General features: G+C 46.6%; 1 protein-coding gene across 1 annotated transcript; it reads left to right on the forward strand.

Annotated features, from left to right (window-relative positions):
- The first annotated feature begins 516 nt into the window (after nt 1-516).
- Nucleotides 517-25,506, forward strand: mxd4 (MAX dimerization protein 4). Its single transcript, XM_061244249.1, has 6 exons — nt 517-758; nt 1,508-1,607; nt 5,286-5,315; nt 18,737-18,851; nt 21,926-22,085; nt 24,314-25,506. The coding sequence occupies exons 1-6, from the start codon at nt 695-697 to the stop codon at nt 24,463-24,465; spliced, it is 621 nt and encodes a 206-aa protein (XP_061100233.1). The 5' UTR covers nt 517-694; the 3' UTR covers nt 24,466-25,506.
- The last annotated feature ends 2,378 nt before the right edge of the window (nt 25,507-27,884 follow it).

Below are 27,884 nucleotides of genomic sequence, written 5' to 3' on the forward strand. Positions count from 1 at the left end.
AACCTGAAAAATATTTTTTTTCCATTTTCATTTAAAAGAGGGAATGCCGTTTCTCATGTCTTAGTGGTGTGAACATAAAAAATAATGACCATCCGTAATTAATTCGTTCATGACTTTTCTTTTATTATCATTGTTTTCGGCTAGTTTTACCCATACACACAACTTGTGGATCTCCCCCAAATGGCAACCCTAGTGACAACGTCAAGTTCATGTTTCTGATGACGCGAAGGACACGCCCATTCACCCCTTTGCCCAATCATCCGCAGGCTTTGTACACGTCAGGCCAATGAACGATTACGGGGCCGGGTCACACGTGCTGTTGCTAGGGTATTGCTTCTAAATTGTTACTATCACAGTCTAACCAATCAGGACTCACTTCGCAATGTATCAACATTCTACCAACATTCTCATGTAAACCCCAAAATGCAGCCACTCGCCATTGGTTTAAAAAGTATTTAAAGAGCACCCTTTGGAAGAAATCTGTGTTCTGATTGGCTAGTAAAACCATCACTCTCCAAGTACATTTTAGTTGAGGTGCAGTTGATATGAATTTGGCTGGGAGTCCCCAAGATTCCGGACAGAGCAGTTCGTAGTGATCGAACCCGAGTATAGTTTATTATTTTGAAGAATTATTTTTATATACTTTATATTTTTCTGTACATAATATATTATTTTCTAAATAAGGGCAATAAGAATGGAACTTAATTCTCTTCTAATTCTTCTGGAGGCTGCTGAATACTTGGAAAGAAGAGACAGAGGTATTTCCCTGCCAAACTCACAACAATTACGATTCATTTTATTTTCATGAATTTAAAGGCTAAAGTGACAATGCAATAACGACAGTTTCGCATTTAATACGCATTACTGAAGAACAGTGTAGTCGCAGATTTCGTGCAAGTATGATGTCACTGACAGCTATAAATAATTTTCACTTTAGTAACTTATCGTTATCCCAATTAACTAGCTAAGCTGTTAACGTTAACCTGAGAGGTAGCTAGAAACATGTAAACCCCGGTAACGTGATCGAGTCGTTTTGTTATCCACACAGCAGGGTACGCCAGTCAAGTATGGACACAAGCTTGATGTGTCAAGAAATATGTTTGTTATCTGATAAATCATGGCATCAAATGGTTCGGCTCTCTTTTGGTAACTTAGCCCCTAGTAAAATGTAACGAGCTAACGTTGCTGAGTTGTGGTCAACAATGACTAGCCTAGCTATCTCGCATATCGACAACTAGTGCCATCTTGCTAGTTAAACCATAACTACCCAATTAATTTAATTTATCAACAAGCACAAAGCCTGTAGACGTTTGAATGGCTATGTAACTTGATTTGTTCCCAAGATTAGATGTGTTATAGTTAACGTTAACACTCTTTAAGCACATCATTTTAAAGTAAGCAGGATATCGAGTATTATTTTTGTAATATGTGCCAGACATTTGGATGGTTATATGTTCCTCAGTTGGTTAGCAGAAATTAACAATCATTTTGTTTACTTTGTCAATAGAAGCAGAACATGGTTACGCATCGGTTTTACCGTACAATAGTGACTTTTCCAGAAAGAAAACGAAAGCTTCGCCACTTTCAAGGAAAACGCAGAACAATAGGTAAATATTCTGACTGTTGATTGTACGATAATAGTTGATGTCCGCCTATAGCCACTGTCACTCATATTATAAACGCCATTTTTCTTGTTGGGCTTGGCTCTCTGTTTTGATCTCGCATAAACACTGCCACGCGTACAGCATCAACTTTCCTTCTCTCCGCTTTCTCCACCATCGCCTGTTTTGCTGAAAAATCTAACTAACGAGTCAGCTTTGCTAACCCCCTTCCTACAGCATTCTATATGTTTGCACAGCTTTGATAATACTGAAGCATTTTCGTCACGTTGTAACATTGGCTAAACTTCTCCACTACGGAAACAAACTATAATGCTTGCTACATAAGGCACTCGGGGCTATTAGTTAGCTTAGTTACAGCTTTCGTTTGACTGTTCAAATAACAGATTAGATTAATACAAATGTGTTAACAAATGTAAGTGAGCGAACTAGCTAGTGAAGCGCGTATTGTTTTACCTGGTATTCTAACATTACTCATTTTGACAAATCCCCCCCCCCTGTTGCGTGCTATTTTGATCCCACATAAACAGCAGTGCTAGTTTGTTAGTTACTGCCAGTCGCAAACTGGTCAGACTTTTCCCGTGGTTATTGGCTGGTTAGCACGTACGCAATGTAAGCTATTGTCTGGTGCGCCGAAACCCACAGGTTTTTATTAGCTCATGAGGAAATAATCTGCAGTGCGCAGGAAAAAAAGTGCAGCTGGTTTATGAGAAGTGTTGTTGGCGAAGCCAGGCTATGTCATTGGCTGCTGCAGGATAGTTATGGAAATGGCATATGTGCATTAACTGAGAATATAGAGTAGGCTATCTGACCTATATTTACACAAACCATTCCAGTTACGTCTTCTTAAATAGTTTTTGGCTACACTGTCGAATAGCTAGTATTTTCATTTGATCTGGCTCATAAAGTTGGTTGCTTTTGCCTTTACATCGTGTTGAACGTGACAAATTCTCCCTTCGCGTGCAGTTACTCGATGCTACTTAGAATGAACGTAAAATGCGTGTGGTCATCATGCAAATTCAGAGGTGATTGAAAGAAGAGAAAATGTCATTGTTTGAACGGTGAAAATACCTTAGCGGCGTGGCATATTTGACTGGGGTATTGTAATTCGGGTTGCTGGTCCAAGATGAAACAATGCACACAAGGGAACGGCGCCTGAGCTTGGTTCATGTTTTACTCCAGAACATGTTGACTAGGCCTAGCTAGAATTCCCCTGGGTCAAGTGTCAGGTTCGAATCCTCACACAAAAAGTGAAAAAATACCAATAGAAGAGTTAAGTTATATTCCATATGGTGTCGCCAAGAAATGAATCTCTCCTTTGATATTTATAAAGTACGTAATACATTCTGCTGATCAGTATGCAGTCAGATTTTAATTTTCCCCTGAACCGTGCAATTTTTTAACGCATGGACATAATGACAGAATCTTCCTGAAAGCAGTTATTTCATGAGGCCAATGATTTTGAAGTGGCATATGTCTTATTTTTTATTTGTTCACTCAACCCCCTCTTTGCCTTATGTTAAGAATAAACAAAAAACTCATGTGTACACATTTGCAACACAATATCCCAGTGAATACAACATGGTTGTGATTGTGAGACCTCTTGGTCACTATGGCCATACTCAATCGATCTTGTGCATTCCCATTGTCACTTCCTTTGTCATGGTCATTTTTCTGACATAAACATTTTTTTTGTGTCCATGCATTATAATATTTTATCAGTAGTCCTTCATGTATTATTTTTGTAGCTGATGAAGAAGTGAAGCTGAGGATTTGCTCAGGATTTGTGTCTTTTCTAATATTTATTCAGTCTCTGACACACTCCCTGCAGTGCCTATTGTGTTGATGATCATGACATTGAGGACCTGTTGGAATTTCTTCAGCATCTAAGCTAACATGTAGGCCTGGGATCATCAAACAACGGTCCTCGAGGTCTTTGGACTGCTGGTTTTCCACCCTCCCTTTACCTGAGAGTCAGGTGTGAAGACAGTCTGGCCACTCTATAGAACTATTGTTCAGCTAATTACCTGGGAGAAAAGAAGACCAGGGCCAGATTTGGATTTGAGGTCCAGATGTGATGATGGCTGATGCAGGCTAATGGGTGCCACTGTTTTATTGTTATGTGTGAAATGGAGGTTTGTCTCTTTAGCCAGTCCCTCCATACCCTTTTCCCCCCAGGCGTCTTTGCTGCACGTCCCCATTTGCACACATTTGAATAACACTACTTCCCTCTGCCAATAACCGTGGGGGATAAACACGTTTCCTTTTCCAATTTCGTCTGGTGATGAAAGTGCTGTCAGCACCAGCTTATACGGTCTTGTGGTGCCAACTGCACATGGCTAGCACCTCTCACGGGCATGCACACTAATAAACACTGCTGTGCTCACAAAGATGGCGTTCCTGCAAAGGAGGACGAGATGCTTTTAATGTTGGGCCTTGCATCGTCTCTCTCGACTGTATCACCCTGGCTCTGCAGAGGGCATTTTTGCAGTTATTCCACAAATGGCTTGTTTGGGCCTGCACAGCTACGCTTAGTGCTTTGACTGTACACAATTAAATGTGTCACAGAGTGCTATTGGATCTGCACTGCTGTCTGTGTTTTTATCTTGAGTCTTACCCGTTCAATGGGTTTGTGATGAATTTGGCCAAATGCGATGGTAATGCGTATTTAGTGCAGGACAGTCCTCGGCTTGGTGCCCACTTCCTCCGCAGTTGTAGTGTATTCTGGCACTTATGACGCACTGGGGGAAGAGTAGTCATACAGCATGCGGCGTGAGATTGTGTGTGAGCAACGTGGGACCCTTGGGGTACATGACCTCTGGGTGTTGTATTTCTATGTGGGGTTCCTGAGCAGCACTGCAGCAGGACTGTGGACACCCCGCCCCTTCCCCCAATTCCTGCACAGGGTTGTAGAACTAATAATAATAATAATACTAATAATAATAAAGGGTCTTAATGGGTCTACAAGTTATTTTATTTGATGCCTGCAAAGTTGTTGTCCAGGAGTGTGGGCTCTTTAACATGCCTTGAGCTTTGCCTTCTGATCCTATTAGAAGCTTCGTACTGTAGAGTGTAGGGGGGGCAACAAGCACTCAAACTTCACTCCTTAAACCAAAGCAGCCAAACGCTCAGCCACTTATGGAGTCAGATGAGACGCTGTAATTGGTGCATTCTATATAAGCTCTTTACATTGTGCAAGTCTGCCAGGCGAGCAGTACACGTTCGGTACAATTTTAACAGACCTTTTCCTTTGCCGTTGTGTCTCATCGGCACACGTGCTTTCAGCGCACGGCACTCTGCAAAACAAGCGTTTTCAGGCAGGGAGGGAGGGAGAGTGGAGGAAGGCTGGAACCATCTGCTTGTTTTCTCGCTACACATAGGAAAGAGACTTGCAGAAACGCCAAAATATATATATGACCCCACCCCTCCCCTCCCCCCAGTCTTCATCTCTACTTCTGTTTTCTAACAATGGGAAAGCAGACCTCAAGCTGTGTGGGAATGCCTTGCTGTGACTGCTGTCCTTTTAACATTTTCCAAAATGTTTCTAACGTTTTCTACACACTCCATCTTCTGCTCTGTCTCCGTAGCAACATCTCATGCTAATTGCAGCCCTGCACGCAGAAGTCCAGAGTGTTTGATGATGCTTTTGTCTGTTTGCTCTTTCAGGTCATCACACAACGAGCTGGAGAAACACAGGTAAGTGGCTGGAGAGCCTTTCCAATGTCCGGCCCTGCGGCCGCACGTGTTCAAATGATGCCCAGAGTAGTAACACTTGATGGGATGGGGCGGCCTGTAGCATAGTGGTTAAGGTAAATGACTGGGACACCCAAGGTCAGTGCTTCTAATCCCGGTGTAGCCACAATAAGATCCGCACAGCCGTCGGGCCCTTGAGCAAGGCCCTTAACCCTGCATTGCTCCAGGGAAGGATTGTCTCCTGCTTAGTCTAATCAACTGTATGTCGCTCTGGATAACAGCGTCTACCAAATGCCAATAATGTAATGGATTTTCGTTAAAAAAAAACGAACAAATGTGAGCTGATGGCCTTTGACGTGTGTCTGATGTTTTATGCACTTCAGAGACACAGGGTAATGGTAACAAACCATTGGAACGACATATACCCTCTCTCCTCTGGCGCTCCCCCTAGGCCTTAGATCTGACCAACTCTTCCACGTTTTGCACAGGGTTCTTTTAATAAGCTGATTTCAAAGAACCTTTTGCTTTATTAAGATTTTATTTTTTTGAACTTGAAACATCTTGCCTTGTATGGCAGGGGAATCCTATCTTTGATGTGATAATCCTGTCTGCCTGAGCACTGAAGGGTGGGAAGGCACGGCTAAGCTCGCCGTTCCTGTCAGGTCGTTTTAGCGACAGGCCCCTGAACTTTGGGTGGAGCTTGGCTCAGCCTAACGCACGCGTCATCCCCGGAGGCTCCCTGGAGGGGTCTGCCTAAGGGGAGGGTGAGGCTTCACGGAATCCGAAACCAGGTGTAAGTGGACACGTGCTGTCTGTCATTGACATGCGTCAACCTCAGCTGATTTTGCTCACCAACCAGTGATTCGCCGATAACTGGCGAGGGATCCACCCTGTTTTTGGGGCTTGTGAAACGTTGCTCTCCCTTTGCTGCCATGATGTAGCAGCACACCTTTTGAGGGGACGAGTCATATATGATATATTAATTTTACGATAGATATCTGGGCCTCGAATAGAGGCTGAGGCAGGCAGAATCCATATATATGGTAATCTCACACGGTTCTGAATCTGAATATGTCAGATTACAGCTGGCAAAAGGTGTGTGAGTCTCTTCACCTTTACATGTTCCATACTGCCAATTGACTAATATACAACATAAGGACTTTTATGTGAAAATGGTCTCTCCACGAGGAGGGTATTGCTGTTCAGCTGATTAAATGAAAGAATAATTGTCCGTACAGATGACTTTTCGGCTGTGGCTATAATCTCATAGGAGATTCATGCTAGAAGCTTTCTGTCCATTAATCGTATCCTCCTCTATCAGGATTATAAGGTCAACAGCAGTGTGACCAGTAGTGTGATTTGTAGTGTGTGTGTGTGTGTGTGTGTGTGTGTGTGAGAGTGGTACCTTGCCTGTCGGTGGACATAGTCGGTGAGTGCACATGTGAGCGGTGGCATGTGTACACGTGAGAAACGGTCACTCGCACTGGGTCTGATTTGTTAGTCACATGCCGGTGAGTAATAAACTAATAGAGGGCTGTGGCGCCAGGAGAGACATGTGAGAACATATTCCCCAGGTCTGAGAGCAGCCGGTCACACCACAGACTTCAGCATGGGTGCTTCAGCGCAGAAGGTGGCAGGACGTGTAATTACTGCCACCGCACTGCTCATTACAGAAAGAGAAGTGCTGCCGCCTGCCCCCAGGATTTCCTGTTCCCTTCTGAAACGTGGGAGTGCTGGTAAACAGCTTACCTCATAGGTCTGACGGCCGGTGTTGTCACTGTGCTTCCGAAAAACAAGCCAGCGCTTCATGGAAATCCACGAGTTGGCACAAATTCTGGGCTTTTAGAAACGTGAAAAAATACCTTGGAGGATATTGTGCACAATGCGCCCCCCCCCCCCCCCCCACCACACTTTATAAAAAATCTTGTGATTTTCCAGATATTAAGGGTTTGTTTATTTTTTCACCCCCCTTCCCATGGAGAAGAAGAAGGGGGATTTAAAGAAGGGAGGCAGAGGGTGATGCGGAGGGAGAGGAGGAGTGGTCATGAGATCCCGCCAGGCACAGCGTGGAAATCGCTGACTAATGGCTCCAGAGCGGCAGCCCCACACTGCTCCCGCACCATGGCCCGCGTGCAAATGAGGGCAGAGGCTGGCCAATGGGATCCAGCCCGAGCTCCAGTTACAGTGCCCTCAACTCTGGCTGCACTCCTTCACTTTCAAAAACATCTTGGATCCAGTTCTTGTTTTTTTTCTCTCCTTCTTCTTTTTCTTTCACAAAGCCCAGAGAAAAATAAAAGGGAGGCACAGGCTTCAGGCAGTGACAGTCTGAAGAGAATAGAGCAGTGCAGGGTCTCTGGTTCAGACCACGATGAAATCCATGGATGCATGATGTGTTTTCTTGGGCACCAGATACCTTGGTGGTCTCCTCTTAATCAGATGGGAAGCACGTGCACATACTTTACAAACAGCAAAAACATTCCACTAATATAACTTTGAGGTATTGGGAATTCACGATAAAAACAAGATAGTCTCGCCTTTTTACCCAAGCTTGCAGATTCCTTAAAACCAACATAAAATGGTTGTTTTCCTGATCTGAGCAGCCCTAATGCTGCTGAGGAGGCTTAAACCGGTATGTGTGAGTTTCCATTGTTGGCCAGGCTTTATAACTACAACCAGTGAGTGTCCACTCATTAACTTGCCCTTTCTGATTCCTAGCAAGCCCTGATTTGCTACGGAGACCGGACTCTCTTTTGAACTCCACTGAAAATGTTGGTAGTTCTCTGAGATTGCACCTCCCTTGCAGGTATTGACGGTGTTACAGCATGTCCTTGGGTGCCCCTTTCATGTCTTCCCGCCTGAAGATAGCACTGGAGCTCAGTGGCCTGTTAGATGAGGTCTGTGGTTTTGGTGTTGGTAGCTCTTTGCTTTGTTTTTTTTTCATTGTCCACTTCCGTTTACTTGAGGACTAGCTGCTTCTGAGAATCAGCATGATAGCATCCGAGCTGCCTCTGCTGTAGCTGTTGGCATCCTCTTCCTTCCTCATTCATTATGAAGTGCTTTCATTTTCCCTGCCAGCTCTTGCTACAGTGCGACCAGCAGAACCTGAGGGTGAGCCTTGAAAGGGTTCCCCATCGGTCAACCATGGGTAGCCTACTTGTTCGGAGTGTGTGGTACCTGCACTCTCTCTTTATTGGCGAATTATGTATTATTCATTTGATTTATTTACATCTTTGCTGGCGGTCAAGGTGAAAGGTGTGGAGTGGGTGGTAGTAGGGTGAGATCCCAGGAACCAAAGCGACTCAAAAGAAAAGCGTGAAGACAGGAGGGGGAAAGAGTCTCTGTAGCCAGCCTCCTCCGGAGCTCATTCTCTAATTCAATGGAGTCTTTATTCCACCCCTGCTTTTTGCGTCTGTCTCGGTCCCAGTGCCACAGGGTCACCCGGTGGTCCTATAGTGGGGATGACTCTTTGAAGAGGAGCTGGAGTGGGATGGCACTACGCCCTGTCCTTCAGCAATGGCATTGGTCTGTATTCATAGGCCACCCACATCGCTCTCAACCAGCAAACCAGAGGTTGAAGCAGAGGCGAGCTGACATGCCTTTCACCCTTTGAGTCTTTGAAGGCCCTCATAGACCTTTATCAATAGCAGTAATTTACAGCAGTTTACAATATGACTGAGAGAATCATCTCTTTTATACTGGTAAAAGACTCAACAAATTGGATGTCTTCTTGAACTGTTAGCCAATCAGGTGGTTGGTTCTTAGGTTACAGGTCACAGGATGGGGACGCTTGACTTGGGACTGCTTTTAGGCAGAAGGAGATACAATTTTCTGTCCTGTGGAAGCTGTATGCAAATGGTGCTATGGTGACAGATTCAGCACAAGGCAGACGTAGGTGATACAGTACCTCAATGGGAAGAATAACATTCATTTAGTGGAATATTTAATGTTCGTGGATATCCTGACCGAGGTCTCAATGGGAAACCAGGTAACAGGTTGATCATGGGATGGGGGGGGGGGGGGGGAGCTGGTGCATATTTATTTAGGACTACTGAGGATACGACGGAAAGCGTCAGCAAAGGAGACCAGCGGAAATTCTCCCTGCACTCTGCCTGTCTGCAAGGCATAGGAAGGGGCTTATTTGACGTTTCCAGGCTGCAAATCATGAATAGAATCACATGACCATCATTCAACGCACATTTTAAAAACCTGTTCTGCCGGAGCAGTGTTGCATGACAATTACCAAGACTTTTGCACTTGCGTACATATTTAGCATTCTCATTCTCTTGTTATCCCTTTATCAAAATAAAAAAATTATCATTTACCTGACCATTTTTATTACGTAATTTGATGAGTCAAATCTAGTTTGTTCACATTCAATTCACTTGTCGTTGTAGCTCACTGTATGTGCAGAGAACACTCGGTAGGGTTGGGGGTAGGATGTTAGTAGTATGTTCGTGTGGTTAGTGCAGTGATGTTTTCACCAGGGTAGCCACTACCTTTGAGCATGGTTTCACTGAGAGAGGGAAAGCATGACAGCAGAAACCTGTAGACCCACAGAGAGGCAGGCGGGGTTGAGGAGATGAGCTGGCACAGGGAAGGGCACAGGCTCAGGGCTCCAGCAGCCGCGTGGGCAGACAGAACAGTATCAAAACCAGACCGTGCAGGTGCGGGAGTGGGCGCTTGTTCCTTCCTCTGCCACTTTTGCGGGTGCAAGAGAGCAGTAAACCTTCTACCACGTTACTTCACCCAGCTAACCGCTTTTGCTCCTCTTCGTCATGCTCTGGAGACTGTGTCTGCTTTTGAAGGGCCAACATCTCGGCTGAGTCGGCAGAACTGCTCTGGGGGGAGGGGGGCAGGGTTGTGGGGATGGTGATCGGAGCAGTCTCTCAGAGGGCCTTGTCTGTCTGCTCCAGCCTCACTGCCAAGCACTTTTTACCCCCCTTTTTTTCTCTATCTGCAGCCAGAAAAAACACAAAATCCTCAGTTCGCCCCAAACCATCTGCGTTCTGAAGGAAAGAGATTTAACATAAAGAGAAAGGTCTGAGGTAGGATGCTATTCTCCAGAGGCTTCAGTTGACCTGGATAATATCAGGCCAGGCAGTTTGCATTCTGCAGTTGTATTCTTCAGAATATGAAGTTGTGTTTTTCTGAGGGAAGACCTGATAAGAGGAGATTTACTGTTTTGAAGGCTGTGTTGAGGTATAGCATGTGCTCTGTTGCCCCTTTTCCTTTGTCCAAACTGGATTGGGCCTCACTGATTGCTCTGGCTTGGTTTATCAAGCCGTAATAGGAGTAGTGATCTTGGCTAAACTACAATTTATGTGTAGTTGTCAACCTTTTTGGGGTTGTCAACCTTTGGCAAACCATGTGCTAATATACTGTAGCTAATTACTATTTTGTATACATTTTTGTGGTGTGTTCTATAGTCAAGAAGAATTTGGGGACTTTGTTTCATCTGATAAATGTTAGCATGGGCTTTCAAAGGCTAGAGTCAAGATATCACACAGCAAGAGTACAACAGAGCGAAATGGATTAATTAATGTTTGATAAACACAGACAGTTGTAATAGACATGATAGTTTGATTGAACAGTTTGTGGATAAATTGCTCACCGGATTTCATCAAGCATGAAACAAAGCTTTCTATAGTATCTACTCCTTCCCGATAGCTTTAGTACTGGCTGATAGCATAACTATGAGGGATCCTTACCTCATGTCACCTCTTTCTCCTGCTCAGAGCCAGGTCAGAAACGGATAGGGTACAGGCCCAGGTTTCACGGCTCGTGGAAAATACAGTGTAAAGCCTGGAGGAAGCCATGTTAAAAGGACATATACTTCATGGCTGTTCTGGAATGTAATGCTGGCCATGCTGCGAGTATGCAGGCCAGCACTTTGATTGGCTGCACCATATGGAACTAACAACGCAGCATCTTTGCCATTGGTGGTCCTCTGCTGATCTGGGCTCACAGAGCTCACTCACTGTCCCTACACACACACACACACACACACACACACACGCATGCACCCACGCACACATACAAAGAGACACACACATTGTGTTTGACCTGAAGGGGAGAAAGAGTTGGGAGCACAGAGAACATTAAGTCTGGAATGTCTGTTCCTGGAGGAGAATCCCGAGTCCCCCAGACTTTGTGATGAAAAAAGGTCTGTTTTGAACTGCTTAATTCTGTTCCATAGATGAGCAGACTTACTGTTTTCTTTGTGTTTTTGTATGTGCGTGCATTTTGTTTGCATTTTGTGTGTGCATGCGTATACACGCATGTGTGTGTTTGTGTGTGGCTGCACATCCCTGCGTGCCTCAGGGTGTTGTGTGAGAGAATGGTTCCCTCCCTGACGAGCGTGTGTCCTTATGTTCTCCCTGCACCGGCTCTCCATGTCAGTAAATCACTCTTTAGTGCTGCAGAGCAGCTGACGTGAGCACTCGTAAACTTGCAGCTTAACACACTTTTAAACGAGTCCTGAGATCACACCAGCCAGTTGAGAGCGCAGCCGCAGGGGGGGAGAGAAGGCCGAGGGGCACGCCATTTGTATGAGGAACCCGTTCCATTCCGCGGCGCGGTGGGGGGCAGGGCGGCTCCGCTGAATGAAGTCAATATTCGGGTCACTCCGGTTCATACGGTGGAATGTGGCATTGTGTAACAGAAGGGCTCTGCCTGCAGCCACGTCGCCCTGCGGGGCCTACATGGCTCAGTCTCGCTCTGCGGGGTCTACATGTCTCAGTCTCGCTCTGCGGGGCCTACATGTCTCAGTTTGGATTCATCTCACATGACTACTCAACGAGCCCTACCTCCATTCCAGCCTGATTTGGTGTTAGCCATGTGATAAGTGTGCTGGCAACCTTTTTCATGATTTAAAACAAAAGAGAAACAACCTTTAATGTCAGTAAGGTATGCTGTCTGACAGCTTAATCACAGTAGGGAATTTGATGAATATATTTTGATCTGATTACATTTAAGGCACTTTTTAAGGTAATTGTCCAAGGTTAGCTATAGCGAGCTATCTTTCTGATTCGTTCCAGTTAAACCAAATGGTAGGCTGGGCAAGCTGGTGATTAATTTGAATCTTTGCATGTGTACTAGTGAAGTGTAAGGCACATTTATAAGTTAAAAGAGCACAAAACTTTGTACACAACTTTGCAAAAGCAAAACAAAAACAATCTTTAAAATTCAAGCAGCTCTTCCATCCACCATCTGTTTTTCATCAGTGCTGTTTTTCTTTCTTTTTTGTCTGACGGTGCAGACTGGAAGAAATAAGGACAACTTCCCTGTGTGAGGCTGGGATATTTCTGTGGACAGCGGTAATTTTAGACAACAGTAGACAAGCTTCCTCAGAGCAAGCTCAGCGTGCTGGTACTGTCGTATGCACAGTTCTGCCCAAGCAAGCACTGTTAACAGCAAGGGTCCGTGTCGAGCCGCTTAGAGCAAGGCCTTTGTGTTTTACAGCTTGGTACACCATGTCAGTCTGGTGCTCACTCGCTCACCCGCTTGCTGCTCCCGACTGGGTGACATTTCTTATCTGCTGGCAGATCGTCTCCCTCGCAGTGTGTGGGCCAACTCATTCCACACAGCGAGCTTTAATGGCGGTGACTCAGTTTTGTTTTTTACTTGTAAGCATTAAAGGTGTGATGATAACTGTCCGTAACTCTGTAATTGGTTGGAGAGTGGGGTAGATAGCTCCTCCGTCTGTTCTGCTGCAGTGCAGAGCTCCTCATGAGTTGCATGCACGTTAGCCAGAGAACCTTTCAACCGCAACCACATGTGTAAACATCTGCTCGATACAGAACCTCCATCAGCACTCCCAGATGCTCTGTGCAGTCATACTTTCTTCTCACTAAATAGATTCTTCAATTTAGTGTAGTCTAGGACATTGTTTGTCTGCATGGGCCTGTCTTGTTGGTTTCTTGCTGTTTGCTGTTCATCAGCTTTAGAGTTCAGACACTTTGATGTTTAAATGTATGCTAATGGGGATGAGCGTGGTGTTTAGTTTAATTCTGTCTCTGTGTTTTGGCCCTGTAGTGGTTGTTTTTCTCTGTAGACCTGAATGACATGAAAACGATGCCAATATTAGAGCCCATCATGCAAGAGAGCGTGCTCACTTGGCCAGTATGCACAGGTAAAGTGACAGCACTGCTTTGGTGACCTCTGACCCCTGAGTACGGAGCTGAGACGGCGCGCTGCTGTGGGCCCCTCATTAGCAGAGCGGTGGAGGGGGGGCTGTTTTCTGGGCCGTTTCATGGCCGTCTTTGTGCTCGGCAGACGCTCCGCGGGCAGACGGAGAGTAGCTGCCACGGGGGGACAGTGTGCGGTGTGCAGTGTTTCTGTGCGTGGTGCGCAGATGCTGCAGGGACACGGGCCATTGCGCCACAGTCCCATCCTCCACCGAGTGTGTCCACTGCCTGGGACAACTCCTTTCGCCCACACTGGTAGTGTGAGCTGGCCTGTCTCCATAACAAGACTGTACAGTGCTCCCATTTTAGGAGTTTTGCATGTTCTCCTGTTTGACCTTTTCCCTTTCCTGTGTTCCTGGGGTAGTTTGAAAGGTTTCAGAAAAGTCACTGCTGAGATACACTGTGCTATAGATCAGCACATTTTTGGTTTGGTAGGGGGTAGGGGGTGATTTGAATGAAAACACTATCTTGAAGAAGTGTGGGTTTGAAGAGCTTGATCTGCCAGCATTTGTACTCATGTTTCCTATCTAGCTGAAGGAGGAGGGGGGTGGTATTCAACCAGCAAAGGATAGGGTCAACTGGCTGTTAAACGCCCAAGGTCCCACCACTCACAATACACTGGGGAGTGTGGTTTATGACCTTGTATTTCTGCCCATTATTGTCCTATATGGCAGTTCATCCCTATACCTGATCTATACCGTAACATAATGTTGTTAAAAATGTTAGTTAATAATGCTTAAAAAGTTAATAATTCTTGTCTCTGAAGAGTACCAACCGTTGATTATTCTCCTCTGCCCAGGGGACGCAGTTGTTTCTGCAGCAGACTTGACCACTTGAGTACAGACCTGATATAGAGGATGTGTATATCCAATGACAGGTTCTACTTCTACCTGCGGTACAGCACGCTTCCAACCAGGATGGAATGCGAAGTTGAATATTGCGTATCAAAAACTCAAGAACAATTTGGTCCGGGCGCATAAATGTATTTATTTTTTCTTGCATGACTGACGAACATTGCCGTAAACATGTCTTGACTGAAATGATCTGCTTGAAAATAGCAGCTGCAGAAGCAGCAGATGGAGAGGGTGAGGGAAATTCGCTGCTGACGCAAGTGGTCCCGGGCCGCGGCGGAGCGTCTGCGGAGCACAGCCCTGCCTGCGCCGAGCGTGCAGCAGAGGGACCCGGGCTCTTCCTGTGACACATTTCAAGAACGGCGCCCGCCGCAGACCAAACCCGAACAGCGCGCACTTCCCTTCCCCTCGCTGCCACCTGGGCACACTCCAGCCTGCAGCGGGGTTTACGGCCTTCAGTCTTCCCGTCTTTAATCCGCCGCGTCTCTCAGCCAAGCGTGACGGAACCGCGTCTCTGATAGAGAACTGTGGCGAACAGTTCTCTGACGGCCAAGTGATCATGGTCTTTGCGCCAAGATGTCAGAGGGGCAGGTGGAAACAAACTACACAGACTGCGGTGTTAGGGTGCGTGTTATTTGGCTGGGGGGAAGGGGGAGACGCCCATCAGCTCCGGTTACCCTCGGATGATGTGGGGAGCCCTGCCCCTCTGCAGCTGAACACACTGCTCTCAATGGCCCCTTTTCACCAAAAGAGAAACATTTCCAGCCGGTCAGACCCCCTCGTACCCCCTCCCCTTTCCCCCTTCCTGCCTTGCTTCCCTTGGCCTCGCTCCAGGTTCTTCATGTGGCTATGAGCAGGGCAAGTTGGAGGTAGGCCCCCACCCTGTCCTCTGAAGACCAGCACTTGTTCCCCTGCAGGGCAGGGCGAGGCGGGATTCGGTCTCCGGGGAGAAGCGAAGCCGGGACGTTAGTGGTGGTTCGCACGCTCCCAGGAGGATGTTTGTCTGCACCTGTAAATGTGAAGAAATGTTGACTTAGCCTCGCTGCTTTTAAATTTGGCAGCCACGTTTTTACAGGTCCCCTCAAAAGTTTGAATTCAAAGGTTCCCCTTCATGGTCCAAGATGGTGTTGATAAGACTGTTGTGAGAGAAAAGATGGCAGCTAAACATAGAGAGTGCTTGAGCAGGGGGTGTGCCTGCTTCTCATCCTGTTGAATTGGAGTAGGTGTGTTTTTTCAACTTTTAAATTGAAAGGCTTTGTTGGGAAACACACGCACGGGATGTGTCTGTTTAGTCTAATGCCCTTCGGCCTGTAGAGAGACCCTGTTTATCGCTCTGCTCTAGTTCTGCAGTGCAGGGCTGAAAAGAGGAGCAGGTGACGGGCCCGGTGCGGTGCTGGCGTCAGTGAGCCTCCGGAGGCTTGGGCCACTTTCTGTGCCTCAGCACCTGTGAACAAAGTCATGCCAGGAGCACCTGTGCCTGGCAAGGTAGGCCTGGGCATGTGTTACGAGGGCTGCGGTGTAGCCATAGCACAGTGACTGCAGCGGGCTGCTCAGCTGCTTTCTACATGTGCTCAGGGCTGTGCTGGAGGTGACGGTTGGATGCCTTGAGGTTGAAAAAAGTTCCTCGGATGTAGGCTGGCCGTTGCTTTTTGGTTCTTTGTTGGATCTTCAGTAATATAAGGACCCAAGGGTTACATTGGCCGAGGAGTGTAGATTGCCCTTCAAGCCGCACCATTGGCGGCAAACCCCCGGAGCATGTGTGGGCAGGGCCGGTGAATGCGGTCTTGACACCTCTCCGCCTCAATATCAGGGCACGAGGGTCCATGTCAGGTTGCGAAATGCGCCCGAGGGCGACCACTATGGGCCTGCGCCTCTTCAGACTATGCGACGGCCTGCCACAGCCTCGTGGTGATTTAAGAGCAGCGGACCATGGGGTCGTCTCGCGTTACACGCTTTCAGAACAACACGTGATTCGCATTTACCCACGACGGCACTGACAGCATCACATCAAAAGTGGTAGGGCAGGGGGTGGCACGGTAACATTCGGGTTACCGTGTCATAGTTGAGTCTGCCCCGTGCGGAGGTGGGAGGGTGCGGCAGAAAGACGAGAAGGAAGAGCACAACCTGTGAGTGAAAGAGTGTGACTGGGAGGTCACAAACCACATGAACCTCAGTTAGCCAAAACTATGAATCACACAGTTCAGTGGAGCTGGTCACACACAGCAAGAAATGTTATGAAATTAGCCAGATAGTTCAAGTGTACTGATAACATTTACATTTTTACATTTTAGTCATTTGGCAGACGCTTTTAATCCAAAGCGATTTACAAGTGCATAGGTTCTACCATAAGTCAAAGCATCAAAGCAACATGAAGTTGATATTTGATATTAATGTTTTTTTGTTTTCTTACTGTACCCTGATAACAATTTGTTTATGTGATTGCTGTTGCCTGGCATTTGTTTGCTCTTAGTTGGTCATTAATGGTCAAGTTGCGCTCAAAAGGCCACTTTCTGTCTCTTTCTGTTCTTTAGTTGATGAGCCTTTTCATTTGTTGTTGCAGCTGAGAGCTGAATATCAAGCCCTGCAATTTTCTGCAGGCTGACATGAAACTCCTCCGTTAAGGGGTGTCCATTTTGCCAGGTTTCTCCTTCCTGCAGTAAATGAGGGTTGCCCTCTTTTACTATTACATAATGGGTTACAAAGCACACTGTAGCCATCCAATTGCTGTGCCTTCTTACGCAACCCACGCGTCTGCCTGTACGGGTCATTAAACCTGCATTTGTGTGTGTGACCAGTGCCCGACACGTGGATTAACTGCAAACCTTGTGTGTGTGCGTGTGTGTGACCATGTGTGTGTGTTTTGTACACAATATACCTGTATGTGTTTTCTTTATTGTGTGTGTGAGCACATGTATGCATACCTGTGTGTGTGTGTAAAAGGATAGCTGTATCTAAAGGATCTGGCGTAAAGGGAATGGTAGACCACAGTGTGTTGTATCTTGCATGTTTCTTCACCTTTAATCTTGTGTGTAAAGGTTTTACATTTCTGATGATGAGACTGATTTCCTCTGATTTGTAATCTGAGTCCAGTTTGGATGCCAGAGTGTTCCCAGCAAGCCTTGCTGCTGGCTACAGTAGCATTATTACTGATCGGTGCACAGGGCCCCAGCACACGCCCTGTCCATTTCCCTTTTCTGGTCCTGCAGTGTTGTGTTTTTCATGCCACTATACATATAACACAAAATGTGATGACAATAGTACCATTAATGGGATAGTGCACTTTCTGGAGTTTTTGGAATCATTATAATTTAACTGTATGTTTTCGATTGGCCATTTTAGATATTCAGAGAGGTTTCTGATGACCTGCTGGTTTTACAATGGCGGGTATACAGCAGGAAACCTAAACCTAAACCTAAAACTCAGTTGTTACATTGTACCGACCTTTCTTTTCCGAAGTGCATCTATCTCAGGTTGCATGCATCATAGCAAATAGATGGACATACTTTCATACAACCTCTGTAGGCTGTACGATCTACCTCAGAGTATTTACGATATCTTTCATTTCACACAAAAACTGCCTGAGTCAACCGAAAACATGCACAAAAACTTGTAAATAATACCAAAATAATGTAGCATTCATTGGCACCAGTTGTTTTGCTCACTATAAATGGTATTAGCCAGACCTAGACATGAGACTTCAGGGACAAATGTGATGTTTGGCATCGTCTTCAATTTTTGATCTTGTAGTCAGGCATATTTCTAGGATAGAAGTCCACTGCTCTCGAAAAGCGTCCTGGAACAGAATACAGCTGTCAGGGTTAAGTAGAAAACGCATGGTGGAGCTAAATGAAATTTGAAATGCCGTGTTCTCTTAATTAAATACGGCAATTACAAACATCTGTCAGGTATCTGAAATTAGATTACTGGCATTAGGCTACATGAAGAGATCTGAAAAGATCTAATTTATGAGCTTGTTTGCTCTTGGTTCAGTGGTGGACACCATTCTCAAATTCACGTGAATCCTCTGACATAACTTTAAGGCCTGCGCTTTTCTGCTGAAAGCTACATTTAATTGAATGCACCTCAATCCCTGCAAATTGAATTGCGCAACGGAATCCTGAAATATTCTGAATCAAGTTTTTCTGCCCTGGGGGGGGGGGGGCGCTTTTAAAAGAACAGTCTAACCCGAAGAAGGCCTTGTTGCTCAGGAATGTCTTGTGCGTTATTTATGGGTGATGTAGTTGATGTATTCGCTGACATTCTACTGCCAAGATACACTGCGCCCATACATGTGTGGGGATGCGTGTAGGGTGTAGAGCTGGGCCACTCCCCTGTGTGGGTTCTCCCTGCCTCACGGGGCTCTTCTGTCCCTCTGTCTCCGTCCCAGACGTGCCAAACTACGGCTGTACCTGGAGCAGCTGAAGCAGCTGGTGCCTTTGGGTCCGGACAGTACTCGACACACCACACTGAGCCTGCTCAAGAGGGCCAAGATGCACATCAAGGTACCGCCCGTCCTTGCCTCTCTGGGTGTCTGTCTGTCAACGAAGACGCTAACCACTAAGTAGGCTTTTGCGCACCCAAAAATTGGGATTGGCTACAACATGCTATCAGTGACACTAACTGGAACCAATGTGTTGTGTTTTGCCATGAAGAGCCAAACGTTGTGATTGGTTCAAAGGCAGTAAATGACAGCTTCTCGTTGCTCTGACACACCTCGCTCTGTCAATAACAACCACTCTGTTAAAGTACCATAAGTAGGAGGAGTTTCTACTACTTTGTAAGAAGTAATGTCTCAGTGTAAACACAATTCTCAAATGCATACAAAAACATTTTCCGAGTATGGGGAGCTGGTTGCGATGTGGAATTGCAGTGAGCTGTTTGCTTGCTAATGAGTATTCCGCAAGGGCTGAGGTGTAGAGATGTGTGCGTGTGTGTGTGGTTGTTTTACAGCTGTCATGGGAATTCTCTTAAACTGTGAAACTGTGAAACTGCATAATGCAGTCACAGCAGTGAAGGAAATGGATATAAATGCTTGGTGTACATGCACTCTCGCTATGTATCGGGGTTGGGCATTGCAGGGGGATTATGGTCTGAACACAATCTCTATGGAAACAAGCTGCCGTTTTCAATTTCCTTACGTATACTTCGGCTTTATGTTTTCCACACATCATCTTGGTATGCTGCATTGACTGAAGGGTGATCCACAGTAAAGCACGCGTACATATAGTTATATACGTGGTTTTTAGATGCTGAGCAGCTATCTTTGATGATTACAGCAGTGTCATAACAACTGTGAGAACAAGCAGACCATTAGTTTAACCGCTCTGTGATACGTGTGAAGGGAAGTGTTGCTCTGCTTGTTCCAGCGACTTCAGTTGAGAAAACAAGTCCCACTTCAATTCAGTTACCCTGACCACACAGTCCTCTGTATATGAGTAAGCCAGTAATGCAGGAAGCGTTGCTGCGCTCCTTTAGCTAAACTGGTCAGAGGCTTGGCGCCGGCTTCAGACACAGGGCTGAGGGGGAGGGACAGAGGGGTCAGAAGGGGAGCCGGAGGAGGCCGTGACGCAGTTAGCCATAACGTCCGTGTCCAGGGACAGCCTTGAGGGGAAGTCATTTTACACACCGTGCTCACACGGAGGAAGAGGAGGAGGAAGAGGGCCGTGACGTGACGTGACATGGCGGCCCAGCACTCTGAGGGGTTCTTCCTGCTACACGGCCCACTCTATCACCAGGGAGGAAGAGGGGGGTCCGACTGTTCTGCTTGTATCAGATGTTATCTGATGAGTGGCAGTGCAGCATGCGGTTCTACCGCGGTTGCAGGTGAACTGAACAGCGCAGTGCGGGGTCAGACCTGCAGTCTCTGCAGGTAGGAGCCTCTCTCCACCTGGAGCAGCGCGGTACTGCAGCGGTTAGGCAGATGAGCCAGTAACCCAACCGCACCAGGTGTGACACCAGGGCAGGGAAGCGCTGATGTAGGCTTCAACAAACAAAAATGCAAATGCAGTTACAAATGCAAATACTATTGAAAGAGGTGACATGTCAGGTGTGCGCCTGTCACTCAGTAACTGGATAAGGTTTCCGGCCTGGTTGCTTAAAAATTGCGAGATATTAAGAAATTAGAAATATGGATTCCTCTGTGGTAAATTTTTTGGAGGTGTGTTTGTTCTTTGATCCTGTGCTGATGTTGTGACTTAGGGGACTGGTGGGGGAAGTTGTTTCCATGTGATCTATGTGGGCGTATGCCGTAGTTCTGTTAAGCACTCCGTACCATGGCCCAGTTCTCCTGCGAGAGTCACCAGTAAACTAGACAGGCCCACCTAAAGGGACAGGCATCGCGGTCTATGAGGAAGCCCGCCCCCTTCGTTTCCTCAGCGCAAATGCTGGCTAGATCCTTACACTCCGGGGAGGACGGATTAGGAAACCGCAGTAATGCCAGTTCTATTGTCATTAACACACTGAGATCTGCTTCAGGAGTCTAAGAAGGTGGAGACTAGATCCCTACTGTTACTTCAGTACCACAGGTCTGGTAAAACTTTTTTTAGTTCAATATGTTTTGCTTTTTTCCACATTGATGGCCAAAACAAATAAACCCGCAGTCCAAAAAATACTTGTCCCTCCTTGGTTTGGAGAAGGTGGAGAAATGACTGAAGGAGGTGGATCTTAAACACAGCTGTTTTGAGAGGAATAATCTGGAGAGGGGATTTGTGTTGTTGCATTGAGATGTCTCCACGGAATGGCCATTAACGTGGTTATTAGCACACAAAAACTGCACCGGAGCTAACACAAAAGACACTCTCTCACCATTGTGCCCTGAGAGGTGATTTTTCATGAGTGTGTCCTCAGGCGAATGTCTGTTACCCAACAGGAGGGCTGTCCAACCTCAGCTAACATGCCATGTGAATGAATCCAGTTTCTTTAGGAGTCGTATGGGGATCGGGTTTTATTTCTTCATTATAAACTAATAAACCGTCCCTGACCTTGACCGCTAGCGCTGGGAAATTTGAGGAGTATGTACAGCATGCATTTCGCCACGAGCACACGCCAGCGCCATGTGACAGAAGTGTTATGGGAAGGCTTGCGGCTTTTTTTAAATGAGCAGCTAAAAAAACAAACAGGATGAACTGACCGATGCACGTCAGCGTCTCGCAGATCCCTGTCACGCAAGCAGAGTTATGTTATGCTTCCACTGCAGATAAGATGGGAGGCTGACGTACAGTACAGCTGTTGCACGCTGGTTTGTGAGATTTTACTGCTACTGAGAACCCAGAGCTTAATTCTGTTTCCTATGCTGTGTTTTTCTCTTGTCCTGGTTCCTGGACTGGTGTTGGCTAAATGCAGTTATATTGACATTTCAACTGAATTATCATTACCTCCATATAGATCGTCTTGCAAATTGTTAATATCATAGTATGTTTTTGTCCGTTGCATTGGGTGTGGCTGCTCTTTTGGAGTGGACTGTTTTCCTGTATTTGGCTTGTTTATATACACAGTTTGGGGGATGAGAGTGTCAGATTGTATCTCCTGATCAGTGTGTGTGTGTGTGTGTGTGTGTGTGTGTGTTTGCGCTGGGCAGAAGTTGGAGGAGCAGGACAAGAAGGCTCTGAATGTGAAGGAGCAGTTGCAGCGCGAGCATCGCTACCTCAAACGACGTCTGGAGCAGCTGTCCGTCCAGGGCCTGGAGCGCGTCCGCACCGACAGCATGGGCTCCACCATCTCCACCGACTCTGAGCAAGGTACCGCTCCACACTGATCTCAGAACAGCCAGCGTGGCACAGAGCTCAGCACAGCCAGCCTCACACTGATCTCAGAACAGCCAGAAGATTACTCTTATCTAGTACTCTATTCGGCTTTGCAATTTTAACGTTGAATGCTCTGCCTATCTGCTGTTGAACCTGGAACAGTCCAGCCTGGTGCATCTGCTGATAATTCATTAGAGTCATTCATCGAGGCCAAGAACAATATTGTGGCAGTGGACATTCAGTACTGTAACACAGCACCGGAAACCCCTCTCCCTAATGACCACAGCGCTGAACACTGCCCCCTGTAGAACAGCCAGGGGACCCAGCGCTGAACACTGCCCCCTGTAGAACAGCCAGGGGACCCAGCGCTGAACACTACCCCCTGTAGACCGGCCAGGGGACCCAGCGCTGAACACTGCCCCCTGTAGAGCAGCCAGGGGACCCAGCGCTAAACACTGCCCCCTGTAGACCGGCCAGGGGACCCAGCGCTAAACACTGCCCCCTGTAGAGCAGCCAGAGGAGAGCACATTCCCACCCTCAGCCTCAGTGTAATCCCACGGCGGGGCTGGCGCTCTTAGAGTGAAGCACTTATGCTTACTGGGCGAAAGTGGCGGTGAAGGGGCTACGCGCTAAGGGGCTACGCGCTAATCCCCCAGGTTAAAAACATGGAGGGCTGTTTACCACTTGAGGGATTAGCGCTGGCAGTACAAAGAGGGCTGTGTTGATGTGATCGGACAATGGCCTGACAGATCCCAAAATAATGGCCCCGCGTTTAGGGCGGCCCGTACTGCCCTCTCTAAGCAGGTCACATGACGGGGCCTGAGAAAGCCATGCGTGAGCAGTCAGACCCCGAAAAACACGGCCCGCTACACTACTGATCTGGGGCCTGCTAAAGTGTCGCCTAATACATTAGTGGGAGGCAGTGGTGTAAGCCAGGTGTCGGTTGTGTTCAGTACCTAGAGGTATCTAACTAGCGAAGCAAAATTATATATCACAAATAGCCTATGACCGCTAGCGCTGACTGACAGAAGCTAAACAGCGATGAAGTCATCAATATGACGACGAGCTGTCTTATCATGTCACATGTAATTCACAGATAGGGTAAAACATATAACTATATTTTTCCAATAGAACTATGGAAGCTATTCACAGGCCAAAAATATATTCAAAGGACTGCGTTAGGCCTGTTGGCATTTGCTGATCCCTACCGAGATTATTTTATTTCACTCCCTGGATGAATGTAACATTTGATTTCTGGCATGCGCATTCCCTACATTTGTTTTTCCAAGACTACAAACATTGGGCAGAAAAATGTACACTCAAAGCCTATAGCGAAAAAGCTCTGCATGTTTCAGCACGAGTCAGATGTAACCCTTTCTGGTGTGTGTGGCACAGGAGTATGAATTATTCACCTGACCTTTGCTCCGTTACTGTGTGCTGTGTAATAATTACCAAATAGTAATCACGAGCTGAGGGTTCAATTCCATGTGTGATACAGTGCTGGCTGGATACTCTCTAGTTTGTAGGTAAATGTTGAGTTAAATTGCCTGTTCCAATTAATACAAATGTTTATGTTCCAATCGTTTTATGTTGGTTTGTATGATACTTGCTGGTGCAGCTTTTTGCATTAGTCATTTTTATTAGTTATAGCAGCCCACCCCCTCACCCCAAGTGTACATTACATCACCGGCATACAGTATATGCTTATCCAAAGCAATTTTCAGTTTTACAATTATGTACGTAGTATCTGTTTTGCAGCTGGGTATTTACTGAAGAAGTTCAGGTTAAGTGTGTTGCTGAAGGGACAGTAGCAGTGCCCTGCTGGGAATCAAACATCCCAGTTCCCTAACCGATATACTACACCAGGGCTGCCCAACCCTGTTCCTGGAGATTTACTGTCCTGCAGGTCTTCACTCCAGCCCTAACACACCTTATTCAACAGCTAGAGATCTCATTGAGCTGCAGATGAGCAGAATCAGTTGAGCTGAAATGAAAACCTGCTGGGTGGAACAGGGTTGGGCAGCCCTGTACCGCCCTGCTGCTCGCGTGTAGCCGTTATCCTTCTCACACCCGTGACAGTGTGAGTGCAGTGGAGGGAGTGGTTCAGGGGCCTGTGTTCTGTCACTGCATCACTGGAGGGAGACGCTGACGTGTGTGTGTGCCTCTGTCTCTGTGTGTGTGTGTGTGTGTGTGTGTCTGTGTGCGTGTGTGTGTGTGTGCAGACGTGGACATCGAGGGGATGGAGTTCACCCCGGGCGAGGCGGACAGCTTGAGCAGTGTGAGTGACGGGGAGGAGGACCACTACAGCCTGCAGAGCAGCTCCAGCGATGGCAGCTACGTGCACTCCCACAGACTGCAGCCTGTCCTGTGCTAGGCCCCGTCCCCGTCCCCTGTCCCCCACCCACCCCAGGGGCCACGACTGCCTGTCCTCTCGGAAGCGGCTGCAGATGTTCGGCTCGCCGCTTCCTCTCTCAGAGACACCCCCACCCCCCAGTCCAAACACTCTTTCCACACCGCAGAAACGGATAGCTGAGCAGTTCTTGCTTTCTGTGGTGGAACTGTGCGGTGCTCAGCTTTGACTTGCCACTGAACCGTGTGCTGCACAGGTCTGTTTGTGCGTGTATGTGTGTGTACGTGTGTGCGCATGGAGAGTGGGGGCAAAACACTTCCTATTTAATATGAAATATATGTGTAGAAAGAAAAGCTGTTGCTATGACTGTAGCTACACTATGTAGATACACTATGCACCACATAGTATGTTTCTGAAAGAGGGAAATGACCAAGCATTTTTCCTTGACAGAAGAAAAATATATTTATTCATGTCCGCTGTGCTCCACATAATGTCCAGCACTTCTGATAAGTGCAGCTTCTACACCTCCATTTTACACAGTATCTATGTGTGCAGCAGAGTATGCGCTGAAGCAGTCCTGGCTGAAATTTTAGTGGAGAGCACAGCAGCGTGGCTTAGAGGTCTCAATCCCACAAGCCTCTTCCAACCACTACTTCACTGCTGTCCGCTGCCCTGCCCACTGCGCTACTGTGGATGTGCTGTTACAGGGTTTTACTTCATTTCCACCTGTCAGGACTGGCGTGTGACATCACCGCTAATTGAACCCTTTGAAGAATAGGTGCTTTGCCACTTTTTTACAGAATCTAGAACTCTACCAGTAGTGATGGTTACATCACGTATTTGTGGTCTTATACCTTAAAGGGTTAAAAGGACAATGCACTGAAGCTATGCCACATAAGCTATGATCTATTGCACATTCACAGCAGCAGAGTGGTTTAGCTAAGGGGAAGCTACAGCTCCAGGGAACGATAATGGGAGCAGTTCTGGAGGTTTTCTGACCTTCCAGTTTGGGTGGGGAGGGTGCAGGGTCTAGGGCGGGGCGAGAGATGGGGAGACAGGGGCTCTTTGTTCAGCTCTGAAGATTAAAGTTTGGCTGGAAGATAGATGTCCTGGTGTGTGTATGCGAGCGTGTGTGTGTGTGTGTGTGTGTGGGGGGGGGGGGGGTGCGCGCGCACACTCTGGTTCAGTTTGGCATGCCAACGCTGAAGGAACCACGCAGAACATGAAAGGCTCTTCAGGACCAGCTTCCTCAGGAGGAGTAGCGTTTCCTGTCGAGTGAGATTACACTGATTTTAGCATGGATTTCTTCCCCCTATTTTACTCTTCTCCTTTGACTCCCAGAATTCACATCCGTATTAAAAGAAAATAATTTCATGAGCCTCTGGCCATTGCGACATCAGACGAGTAATGTATTTATGTAGGCTATCCCTACACAACCCCTCTCATTTCTGAAAGTAGGATGGGTTTGGATGTAGCGCCACGCTCAGCGTAGACAGTGGAGTCGTTCCTTTCTTTCTCCATGACCTATGACCTATGACTCAGACTGGGGCTCCTTTGACCCCGAGAGCTCTGCCTATTAATGTGTTAAAAAGGACCGGCCAATCAAGGAAGGTCTTACAAAAAAATAAACAAAAAAACAAAATGTACAAAAAAAAAAAAACATGTACAAAAAATACAAAATCCTGCATACAAGACACTTATAAAGTGATTTTTAGCCAGTGTAGTCTATATTTCCTGTATTAAATTTTATATTATATTTTCCTAAATGTTGTTAAAAGAAGAAGAAAAGAAGAGTATATCTGTATATGAAATGTGAGGAGGCTTGTAGAGAGGAGGGAGCAGCAGGGTTCCGGTCTCGTCCTGTGCCTTGGTGAGCCTCAGCGACTGATGTTATGAACACCCCCTCACCCCAACTCCAACACCCCCTCTTCAGGTCTCGTCCACGCTAGACATTCCCCCCGCCTACATCATTCCCTTTTCACGCTTCGTCCCCAGAGCTTGCACTGACAAACCCTCCCACACCTGGTCGCCCCAAATCAGACCCCCGTCCCAGTCCTGACGCCCTTCATCCCACTGACCACGTCGGTGACTCCATGGCAGCTTTCCAACATGCTGGTTACCATTCGGGGCTGATGACCAGCCTTTCCCAACAACCAGCAACCCCATGGTGTTTTTTTTATTATTATTCATTTTTATTTTCACTTCTCGTGTTTATCATTAAGTGAACAGCAGGTGACTGGGAGTAGAGTGAAAACCTAATCTAAAATGGCAGCTGAATGTTTTCTGCCTGCTCCTGGTGGGTCAGCTCCATGACTGTGTGAGAGGGTCATGGAATCCCTCTGTTTTTATGAGGAAAAACAGCAATATAAGAATTGCAGGATTTTGTTTGTTTGTTTGGGATTCGGGTGGGGCGGTTGTGTGAATGAGAAACAGGACTATTTCAGCTTTTCTTTGGTGAATTTTGTGACCAACTCTCCATTTCTTTCGTATTGATTTTACTGGTCCAGTTTCTCTGAAAGTAATGGAGAGAAAAATGCAAGGATTTCTTTGTGTGAAGTTTACATTCATGTTGAGTAAACACATGACTGTTAATAGCTAAAAAATTTACTATTTCAGTTTGACGGTCAAATGAACAACTGGTGACTAAATGTTAAAAATAATAATAAACTCATGCACAGAACCTTCCAGTAGCAACTTGTGGTAACCATGGGAGAGATTGCTTCCGGATCATTCCATAGTTGACGAGGGTTTAATTTTAGGCACATACTTCTATTTATAATCTCTGAGGTACAGGAAAAGGGTGGGGAACAGCTCGGGGAGGCTGCCACACTGTCACCTTCAGGCGTTTCTCCTGGTGGAATACTGAACAGCAAGTGTTTGCTTTGCTGGAGCTGAGGCTTTTCAGCCTGGCCACGGCAAAACAAGAACCAACTTTTTTCATTTTATGGAAGAAACCATGTTGAAGTACCACATGATAGAAAAACTGAAACGCTAAAGAATCATTCGAACACCAAATTGGTTTCCATGGAAATATCCTGAGGCCTCAAACGCAACCACCACGCCCCTCCAAAACAGTAATCTTGTTCAGTCAGAGTGAAATACTAAAGTGGGTTAAACGAAGACCAGTCACAGTGCTATTGTTACTCTGAAAAAGAGGGGGCAGATTCTTTTAAGGCTGGTTTTCTCTCTACATACACAGAATCTGCGAACAAGCGATTAAAGGATGAGTACAGCGAGTACAGGAGAGGGGAGGGAGTGTGCACTGGGGAGAGGGAGAGCAGAGTCGAAAGAGGACACAGAGTCACTTGGGGCAACAAAAGAGTCTGTTCTTCAAGTTCCCCTGCAATATTGGCACCAGAACAGCATCTCCAGTGGAACTAAATTCCTGCTTTTTAAACAGTTGTTTTTGTTCCTGGGCTCTCCAGCTTGAAAGAAAGGGGGGG

Source organism: Conger conger, chromosome 6 (genome assembly GCF_963514075.1).
Source record: "Conger conger chromosome 6, fConCon1.1, whole genome shotgun sequence".
Lineage (NCBI taxonomy): Eukaryota > Metazoa > Chordata > Actinopteri > Anguilliformes > Congridae > Conger > Conger conger.

Excerpts from the sequence above, each read along its gene's own strand:
- mxd4 (XM_061244249.1), top strand. The coding sequence starts at position 695 with ATGGAACTTAATTCTCTTCTAATTCTTCTGGAGGCTGCTGAATACTTG. Across the intron at positions 759-1,507 it reads CTTGGAAAGAAGAGACAGAG|AAGCAGAACATGGTTACGCA; the intron begins GTATTTCCCTGC and ends CTTTGTCAATAG. Across the intron at positions 1,608-5,285 it reads AGGAAAACGCAGAACAATAG|GTCATCACACAACGAGCTGG; the intron begins GTAAATATTCTG and ends TTGCTCTTTCAG.